The sequence below is a fragment of the Anguilla rostrata genome, chromosome 3, assembly GCF_018555375.3.
Source record: "Anguilla rostrata isolate EN2019 chromosome 3, ASM1855537v3, whole genome shotgun sequence".
Classification (NCBI taxonomy): Eukaryota; Metazoa; Chordata; class Actinopteri; order Anguilliformes; family Anguillidae; genus Anguilla; species Anguilla rostrata.
Genome location: NC_057935.1, coordinates 47,541,438 through 47,552,296, shown reverse-complemented (window position 1 = coordinate 47,552,296; position 10,859 = coordinate 47,541,438). Strand labels below are relative to the sequence as shown.

At 38.7% G+C, this 10,859-nt stretch overlaps 1 protein-coding gene across 10 annotated transcripts in view; it reads right to left on the bottom strand.

Moving 5' to 3' along the window:
* Positions 1-1,259: 1,259 nt before the first annotated feature.
* LOC135251007 (SLIT and NTRK-like protein 5) overlaps positions 1,260-10,859 on the bottom strand; it is a 102,661-nt gene continuing 93,061 nt past the window's right edge. For 5 of the 10 annotated variants that reach the window (XM_064327926.1, XM_064327924.1, XM_064327928.1 and 2 more), the window contains one exon: positions 1,260-4,891. In XM_064327926.1, the coding sequence (XP_064183996.1) occupies positions 2,231-4,840 (2,610 nt within the window). In that variant the 5' untranslated portion in view covers positions 4,841-4,891 and the 3' untranslated portion in view covers positions 1,260-2,230. Of the gene's footprint in view, positions 4,892-5,608; positions 5,715-5,756; positions 6,106-6,840; positions 7,255-8,043; positions 8,137-10,859 lie in introns of those variants that run through there. The other 5 variants (XM_064327925.1, XM_064327929.1, XM_064327931.1 and 2 more) reach the window with 4 other exon arrangements.

Sequence of the window (10,859 nt, the reverse complement as noted above, 5' to 3'; positions counted from 1 at the left end):
TCCCAAACATTTTGGTGGCCTGAAATGGGGGATTATGTATAAAAAGTGCTGTAATTTCTACATTGTGAATGCAGCGAATCTGGACTTTAAGAAAATGCTAATTGCTTGATTACAAATGTAAAATTGTGGAATTCATAACAAAATCAAGGTAAAAATATGCATTTGTCCCAAACATATATATAAGCAATAACACATTTTAAACAATTTTTGGGAAATAATAACAATACTATAAAATAATAAAATAATAACAACAATACTGTGTGTGCGCACACGCACACGTATATATATATATATATATATCCCCTTTGTGATCATAGCTAATTATAAGCTTTTAATTATACAGTGTTGAATATAGCATAAAGCACTGGTTAAGCTAGATCATTCAATGGTCAAGTGTCTGAAAAGCAGACTTAACTGATTCAACCAAAATGAAGACAATACACATGCAAAACACATACCCTTCCATAGTAGACTCATGAAGCCAAAACAAGCAGACTGGTTTTAATATTATTAGTGTCATAAAATCCTTTTTTTGATACCGTGCATAAGCTTACTATCAGGCTAAATCTTACATTTTTCAATATGGCCCAACTTCTTCAGAATGGCTTGTGTCGATCAACCAATTTATTGACCTTTAAACCTTGAAGTCAATTTTGAATTGTCTGCAGACTTGAAAAAAGACCATTACAGTGTTATCCCTGGGAGGATCCATGTTTCTTGTATTTCTGATTGCACATAATATCCTTTCCACTCAAAAAAGGAGCATATTAATGATTCATTTTTCAACCACCATGTTGGTGCTGTATTACAGAACCTGATCTTGAGTTGGTTTAAATTTAAATGATGAATTCCAGACTATAGATGTAGAAATATTTGTAAATGACATTGTTTAATTGCATACAATTATTCATTTGAAAAAGGAGTTAGTAATCTAGTTAAAAATGTCAATTTTTATGTTCACTAAAACAAATTATAACTAAATCTGTGTTTTTTTTTAAATTTATTGGCGAGCTAAATCAGGTATGACTGTAGCCAAAGCATATAAACAAAAAAAAAACATCTTTTTGTTCACCTATTGTGTTTAAAAACAATCAGTTATTGGACCACAGCACAGCCTGATAGATTAAAGAAAATGATCAGAACAAATGTCTGTGAACAGGCATTGATTGGAGAATTTGTCTTAAATTCCTACTTATCCTGTGTCCCTACTAATACAGTAGCTGCCTCTGGGAAATGGTTGTATTTAATATGTACATATATGAACCTGACATCATATTTATTGTTGACATTAACATGTTTTGGTCAATATAGTGCAATATGTGCAAAGCAATCAAACAAGTGAAAACCATAACAATAAGGGAAACAGAACTGTGAATACCTGTATAAAAATAGGTGTTACGTTAAAATATCAGTATTACACAACATTATTACTTTTGTTATTTATGAATTTTAAATACATATTAAAAATACATATTAAGAATGAATACACAAATTCATTTTTAATATATAATATTCCCCACATTATTATTTTATCATTTTTTTTCTGAGCGACTGTGAAGGCCTCAAGGCCAACCTTTTTCAAAAAGTGCAGAAAGCATACAGAAACATTATTTTAATGATCAAAAGTCTCTTTCTGACTGGGGTGTGCCAACTTTAAAAAAGAAACCACCTTGATAATGCAAGTTACATAAATTATCTGAATCTACAAACATAAGCTTTAGAGGATTATGAAACATGAGCTTTATAGAGGATTGTGATCAATGAAGAGTCAAAAGCACATGGCAAGAAAGCATACCAATAAATAGATACATACAGACCAAAGCAACAAAAGAGGGAAAAAAACCAAATAAATTTGTCCAGTAAAACGCACTCTCATACAGTGTAGTAACACGGAGATGAATAATAAACATTTGCGATTCACAATATATGTATAATTATATTCCATAAAAGACTGTGGTAAAATTACATGTGCATGTGTATTGTTGTGTATTTCATCTTTAACATAAACAATATATTTGCATCAACAGTTACGCATCACAATGCTTATGTTCATTCATCCTTTATTTACTTCAAATGGCATTGAATTGTGATGATTTAAAAAAAAATATATATATATAATATAGCACACCCCATTGACATGTCTTAAGGAAAGTTATTCTGTACCAAGGCATCCTCCAGCTTGAAACTGTACTTGTAATGGAAAAAAATGCTTTATAGACAGATGTATGGTTCAAAATTGGCTGAATGTTGTCTGTTTCTCAAGAACTTCGAGGTAGTCCGGCTCAGCTTGAAGTTTAGCTTTCAGTTCTAAGTATTCATTTCTGTTGGGTTCAACATAAACAGTGCTTGGCACAGTACCATACAGCACAGTCTCTTGTATCCTCTCTGGGTGCAAATACTGGCGCCTGACATCATAGCTGGGTGTATAAGTATATGAGGGGGGAGCATTATACTTGTACTCATAATTGTTTCCAGAAGGAGGCTGCTTGCCTGGTTCAAGGACACCTCTGTAGAACTGATCTGTGTTTTGCACTGGGGCGGGAGCTTCACAAGGCTGTATGGTACTAACACTGTAAGGCTGATTTCTTAGGCTATTGTCTCTTTCTTCATCCACATTACTTCTGTACGTCACTTTCAACTCATGCAGGTCTCTGTAATCCTCAACTGCATTGCCTTCTCTAGATCTGTAAATGGGGTTTTTGCACATGTGACCCAGTGGATGTGGGATGTATTCATACACATGCCCAGCAGGAGATTTAACTTTAGGGATGGCTCTGTTACTGTAGAGACCGTACTGCAAGTTGAACGAGCTCACATCAGAGTTATTGCCACTAGCTCGGTCGTTTTGGGACTTTTTGCGTCTTTTCATCACAAGCACAAAAAGCCCTGCGGCCACAAAAACAGACATTATGAACACCAGGAGGAGGCTCAGAATAAGGACTGATAGGGGAACTGTGCTGGTGGGTGTGTTGTATTTCAGGGAGGTTTCTATGGTCGTGGAACTGCCAGGGAAAGGTTCTTCCGATGGAGAAAGCGTTGAAATTATTACATCCGAATAATCCGGGCAGAGAAGATCTGATTTAATGGATCGCATATCCTCCCCAGACAGCCTCTTGGGAGACCCACATCTGACGTCATTCACCACAGTGCCAATGTTGAGCTGCTCGAGCCAGATCTTCATCCCCACGACATCGCAGGAGCAATCCCATGGGTTTTCATGTAGATCTATCTGCACCAGTGACTTCAGCTGATCCAAAACCCCACTCACAGGAAGATTTTGGAAATGGTTACTGCGGAGATTAAGCCTGGTCAGACTCACTCCCGTGAATATGCCCCCGGGTAAGGTTTTTAGTAGATTGTTATTGAGAAAAAGAAGCTGAAGATTGGGCACATAATGGAAAGTGCCTGTCACAATTTCTCTGATCACGTTGTATTCTAAATACAAGTATTGCAGATTCTGCAGCCCATAAAACATATCTACTGTGAGGCGCTCAATTAAATTGCCATTCAAGTAGAGTCTCCGCAAGTTAGTTAAATCCCCAAAGGCTCTGTCTTGTATGACAGAGATGCGATTGTTGCCAAGGTGAAGCAAATCCAATCCAGTGGCCTCAACAAAATCAGATCTTTGTACCACAGGTATGTAATTCCCTGTAAGGTACATCTTTTTAGGATTGTATGGTTTTGGCTTTAAATCAGAGATGTTCTCAATCTTTCTCTCCTGGCAGTTAACATTCAGTCCAAGGTCAGAGATTTGTAAATTGCAAGTACAGGCAGTGGGACAGTCCAAAGGCACAGGAGATTTAGTCTGATATGCAATTATTGGACCGTAGTTGTATGGGTTATTGGAAGGGATCCGGGAGGTTGGTCTGGACTTGGATCTGTTTGATTGCCGCGTGCCCTTTGTTGGCCTTGACGAGGATCGTAAAACTGCGGATGAGGTGGCAGAGGCTGTCACGGCGACTGGAGTGGTTTGGAAATAACCCACCGTGCTCAATGGTGGCTGCGGTCGCATTTCATACTCAGAAATTGCTCTTCTGGGACACAGTTCCTGTTTGGAAACCTCGTCTAAATCTCTACCGTGCAGCCGGAAAGGTGTTTCACAGACCACCTCCCCAACTAAAGCTGTGTACAAGATGCTCTCCAGCCAAGCCTTCAGGGAAATTAGCTCACAAGAACAATTCCACGGATTCTCCTCAAGCTGTAATTCCACCACTTTGTCCATGTGTTCCAGAAGGCCAATGTAAGGGAACATTTTCAAACGGTTTCCCCTCAGGTCGAGGTGAGTTAAGGGGACATATCTGAAAATGTTGGTAGGTAGAGCAGACAACAGGTTGTCATTCAAAATCAGTACCTCCAGATGATGCAGCTTGCCAAAGGCATTGGGTTCTATGTTAGTTATATAATTGTAATCAATCTGTAGATATTCCAGGCTTTCAAGGCCAACAAAAGTATCATCCCTCAGGGCATCTATTTTGTTATTGTTGAGATGTAGTCTTTTTAATCCTTGAAGCCCATTAAATGTTCCTGCTTCAACTTCTGATATGTCATTGTTGCCTAAATTCAAAATAGTAACCCCCGTGTAATTGACAAAATCATCCAGAGACAGTTTTTTCAAGAGATTCCCTGTCAGTAAAAGATGATATGTTGAAAAATGGACAGGGCTAATTTCTGACAGTCTAACAATGCCTCTGTTCTCACAGCTCACAGTTAGTATTGCATCCTTCTCCTCACAGATACATAGATTTAAACAAATCTCTCCATAATTGTCATACATCTCTACAAAGCTTAGAGATATAGCAACCAAAATGATTATTTTCAATATCCAGATACTCATTTTCATGGAAAAGGATGGCCCAATTCACTGTTGTGCAGTAGCAGTATGCAGTGTCATCTAGAAAAAAAGAAACAAAACAAATGCATGTACTTCCGTTTCAATCAACACAGCTCATTCAGGCATAAATAAACAAGACAAATACGAAGTAACTATTAATGAAACATGTAGATGCCATTTTTAAGACAATTATTTTAGATGACTGGAGCAACCTTGAAGATGAATTCTATAGAGTAATGCTGAAAATGCACTGACAATATTAAAGCAATTCCAAGTTAATATTTCAAATCAAGGGTATATATTCAATTTCAACAAGAAATTGCATTCCTCACTCTTTATATAACCGATCCAAATGCATCATTTCCACCTACAATAATCGGCAGGTGCCAACTTCAAAAGCAATACTACCATATACAGTATACATGCACATAAAGCATATGATGTGAAAACACTACCGATTGCAAAACCACATCCTCATGACAAATCTTATGCAAAATAATAAGATATAGTGTCACACGGAAAAAAAAAAAAAAACAATGTCATGGTTTCCTTGAAAATATAATGCACGCAACCACGACGATTAAACCGAAGTACATTGTCGACCAGTTAAGAGCTGCACAGTCATTCAACACCAAGTGATATTTCACACGACACAGACGAACGCCTTTTACTTCTAAGCATTACACATTGGCACGGATATATGTTCATTACAATATGTGTTGATTCAAACATTGAATACACAAGCAGTATCTATGCAAAAAACATGAAAGTAGATACCTTCCCGAAAACAACTGTCTTGAATAATACCCTGCTGTTCCCCAGTGCAAGCTCCAAGAACAAACCAGATTCGGTAGTTTAAATACACCTATTGAAGAAAACGCATTCATTAATTCTTAAAGCAACCCAAATATATATGTTTACTCACCCTGCATATCCGACGACTTAAAAATAGTATTGAAACTCTTGACTAACAAATCATTTCCTCTCAAATATTGTAAATCTGACCAATTACATGATCGTAAATCTGTGTATTTATCATTGAAAATGTTCATCGCCAGACTTGCCAGCTGTGTAACAGCAGCGTCAGTCACAGTCCCTCATCCTACAGGCAGAAAAAAAACGAGTTGATTAAAAGCACCAACCGATGAGCTACGTCATTGACTTAACCAAATTTAATCTAGATTTACGAATTACTACATCTTTTTTCCGACCTTTGTTGAAGGATCTTGATTTACACGCAAATTCCCTTTCTCTCTATCCCTCGCACACACACACATCGAGGGGAGAGAGAGAGAGCGAGAGAGAGAGAGGGAGAGGGAGAGAGCGATAGAGAGAGAGAGGGAGAGAGAGAGAGAGACGCATACATATTTATTTTCGGACTGATTTTTTTTTTAGTCGCAGTAGCAAAAAAATGTCTGTCTCATGTCTGGCAAGATTTCCCTTGTAGTCTCAATGGTACATACTGCGCACCTTAATTCAGACGATGGAGATAATCCTCATGCAAAGCTTATTTTCCTTTTTTTACCCGAAGAAAGCACTTCCATTCGAGTTATTACCAAATATAAACTTATATTGTACTCTAATTTGCACCTAAGGGCAACATGACTATTCGTTATGTCCTAGTTTATTTAACGAATTCATGAAACCGACAACATCAATTCTTTTTTTCTTCATGCAGAAGCAACTGAAGATTATGTAGCATCGCGCTATACACGAATACTTAACATGCACAAGCGTTCAACGTATCCTGCCAGCTGGTAGCGGAAAAAAAAAAGAGTTCCACTGCGACGTCAGGTATTTTATTCATCTGTAGATCTAGGCTACTTAACATTCAACATCGACATTGCAATGGTTAAGTGAGAATGAATTTGTCTTTCCATAATTTAGGACACCCACTCAATACCCGCACCCATGTAACCGAAAGAGTTCAGGACCATAGACCATAGAGAATTTCATGATTCCATCAAGCCTACCGAGAACAGAGAATATGGAGCACTTTGGTTTCTTACCGGGTTAGCTTTACAGAATGGCAAAGCATATTCGGTAGTGGTTTCTTCCCTTTCTGTTCTGTTCTGTTTCTTTTCTTTTTTCCTGTGCTGGTGCTGGTTTCGTTAGGACCGTAACATCCTTATACAGCGTTCTAGGTTTTAGCTCTCCTTGCCCACTACTGAATTGTACAAGCTGCCTCAATCACGCTGGCAACGTGACGGTCAGCCTGGCAAAGCAGGTTACAGTGTTTCTCAGAAAACATAAAGGCTCCACTGCGATTATTTGTCTAGAAAAACGGAAATGCATTATTTTATAACTGGAAAAGGGAGCAGTATCATTTCTGAATTTGTCACTATAAAATATACCCATCTCAACGCCTGATTTTTCTCTTTAAAAGGACTGCGAACTGGGAAGGTAAAAGTATGCATCCCTCGGTATCTTGCGAGTGGTATGGCTTGTATCGCGTTGTACTCAGATCTGCTTAAGCCCTTTTTTGTCTCTCCGGTTGACCACATCAGTGTAACCAGGTATCTATCCATATTTTCAGCATGCTTTATATTTCGACATTATGAAACTACAGTATATGATATACTTTGAACACTGCATGGTTAAAATACATTTGTTTATTTCAAAATGTATTTATTATCCGTCAGAGACGCTCAGGTATGCTGGTTAAACGTAGACTTACTGAATCAATATCCATATATTTCATCATTGAATACATTGCAAGCTGAATTCACCAAGGTAAGAATGTTTATAAGGTGACCCAGTCGGATTTGTAACACAGATCAAATACAGAGAGAGAGAGAGGGAGAGGGAGAGGGAGAGAGAGAGAGGGGATACCTGTAGAGGGCAGTGTGATACGATAAAAAAAAAATATATATATATATTTCTGCAGGTCACCATTTGCTCTCCTGTCGTTATTGTTTCTGAAAAGGTGAAGAGGTGTAAGGGGGAATTCCAATAATTCTTGATTCCTTTTTAGCCGTACATGCATGAACTCGGATGGAAACTCTGTGCGTAACATGTTCTGTGTTGGATCATTTAATAGGATACATTTGTATTACTCTACGAAAAAATCCTGTTCAAGAACCACGCGAAGAGTATGCATGTAAACTGTAGAAATACAACCACTCATAAAATGAGAGCAGGGTTTAGCTAACCTATGCTATATCAAGCCACGTGTTTTTTATTTTTATTTTTTTATTTACTTATCTACTTACATTTAATATAAATACCTTTACGAGGCACAACTTTGGGGGCTGAAGTGAGATGGCTTGTTTAACTGTAGTTTTGAAAACAGCTGTTGAAATGAACTGTGGAAACAAAAAGAAGACCTTTGTTTGGAGGTGCTATTCCACATTTTCACACTGAAGCACTGTTGAGGTGGTGTGTGGTTGAGCTTCCTTTCTGTGCCCTGCTGACTCTAGATGTTGTTGTCACATTTAGTAAGTTTATTTCACTAGCTATTACATACCTAATAATAATATTAAGTCCTAAATCCAAATAATTATAATCCAAATGGCTTTAATCAAATGGTTGTAAAACATTTAAATATGATATTCCCTGAAAAGCAACGGTACTTGCATGAAAACGTGATAAAGCTTTGGGCTTCACACGACCTACACTAAAATAAACTCTTAAAAAATGGTAAAGTAGGAAAAGTTGATAAAATATAAAAGGTTTGAAAAGTGGAAATAATCTTCATGGTCAGAACTCACTGAGGCTTTATGTTCCTGGACTTTTCGCTTACAGGTGATGTCTTTTCCTTCAAGCCAACTGACCACGACTAGAAACAACTCTGACTCATGTTTTTATGCACCTCATATACAGACGGGTGACAAATGAAAGGATAAACCTGAATAAATGAGTGGATAAACAACAAATGCATATGCTTACATACAGGTGTACTGCATGATACAATTAAGCAATTAACAGCCTATCATGCTCTGTGGCATGTATAAAAATATAAAATATAAAAATACTGAGCTGGCCCAGTTGACCTCGATTATGGATCAAGATGGCAAGAGAAAAGATCTATGTGACAGACAGAGGGTTCATTATTGGGGCACGGATGGCAGGAGCTTCAGTCACAAAGAATGCTCAACTGGCTAGTTTTTCAATACGAAGAGTGATGTCTGCATTTAGATGTATGAGAAAGACATCAGTAAATAGGTTCAGAAATTGTGATCAAAAGCTCACATTTGATGACTGAGATGCTCGTGCATTAGTGCAATATGTAAGGAAAAACAAAAGAGCAACTCTTCCTCAGGTGACTGAGAATGTCAAAGCAGGATGTGATCAGACTGTGTCAGCAAGAACAGTCCGTTGACTACATAGAGGGATATTATAGTAGGGATGCAGTGCATAAAGCCCTCATTTCAAAGACAAATGCATACTTGATATTTCAGTGATGCAAAACCCATAGGCACTGGTCTACAGAAATGTAGAAAAAAGTGATATGGTCAGATGAGTCATCCTTCACCATATTCTCCTCAAGTGGGTGAGTGCATGTGTGGCGTACACCAAGAGAACGGTACAGGCCTGAATGCTTGACCCCTACATTGATAGGGTCTGGTAGCTCTGTTATGCAGTGGAGGGCATTTTCCTGGCATGGTTTGGGTCCACTTGTTCGCTTAGAGGGAAGGGTCACTGCAAATCAGTACAAAGTCATTCCAGGTGATCACCATACGCTATGGCCTTTGCGGTCTCCGGATCCCAACCCAATTTAACACCGATGGGAGATTTTGTACCAATGTGTTAGACAGCGCTCTTCACTACTGTCATCAAAACACCAAATGAGGAAATATATTTTGGAAGAATGGTGTTACATTCCTCCAGTAGAGTTCCAGAGACTTGTAGAATCTCTGCCAAGGGGCATTGAAGCTGTTCTGGCAGCTTGTGGTGGCACAACACCTTAACTAAATCACTTTATGTTGTTTTTTTCCATTAAAATGTCACCCATTTGTATGTTACTGTATAATAATGTTATATCATACATAGAGAATGCATATTTTATTTTAAAATAGCATGCATTCCATTACAAAGCATATGCATTCAATAGTTTTCCAACCAAATGTTTCCCTCTTGTTGCAAAGGAAAGAAAAAAAAGAATGAGCTCAGCAGATTCCACAGTGACCAGCTCGGTCATTGATCCGTTTTTGCAGACCTACCGGGATCCCGGCAGTGATTCCCCCCCCCCCTTCTTTCTCACACTCTGCAGAAGCTGGTAAAGCTAAATTAATAGGTAGTCAGTTATAACCCTGCTGGTATTGGGAGTCCACATTGCACGACTCGTCGCTCTTTGCAAATGATGGGACGCAAGAGGAGGCCTTTTAACTCTGAGCTCGATTAAAAGGTGATCTATTATAACCCTGCTGCTACTGGGCATCTACCTTGGATGCTTCTTCACCCCTTATCCTCTTTCAAGCTCCGAATCTGGGATCCCTCTTTGTCAGTACTGTGCAGGCAGCTGACTCATGTTGCTGCTGCAGCTGGAAAGAGGTGTTTACAAAAACCTGGCTGACAAAGAGACTGGCACAGTCATCTCTGGGTGGTCGCTTCGTAAGGGAGTCGAGGGCCCTTACACTGACTGAGACAAATTGTTGTGGGGGCCCTCGACTAGCTCTTTTGATTCTCCAGGTGGGGCTGGCATGTGGGACTTGCAAGGAGAAGAAGGTAGACTGGGTGCCAAATGGTTGTGGCATAAAGTGTTGATTTTGCACCTAATCTCTAATTTCTTTTGAACCTCACAGAGCATATCGGCAGACATTTATTTGAAATTATTTCTATTCTTGCTCTGTTGACTGCTTTGGTTGCTAGTTATCTAAACACTGGGCTGGCTAGATCTCTTTTTGTTGTTGTTGGGCTTTCTTGCAGTTGTTGCTATTGTTATGGCAATCTTGTAGTTATTGAGTTCAGAGTTTTGTGATTTACTTCACCTGCTTGCTGGCCTTGTGGCCGGGTGGTTGTACAACAGGCTAGCAATTCTCCGACGTATTGTTCAGCGTCAGTGCATGAGGCACCACTGGTTTTCACA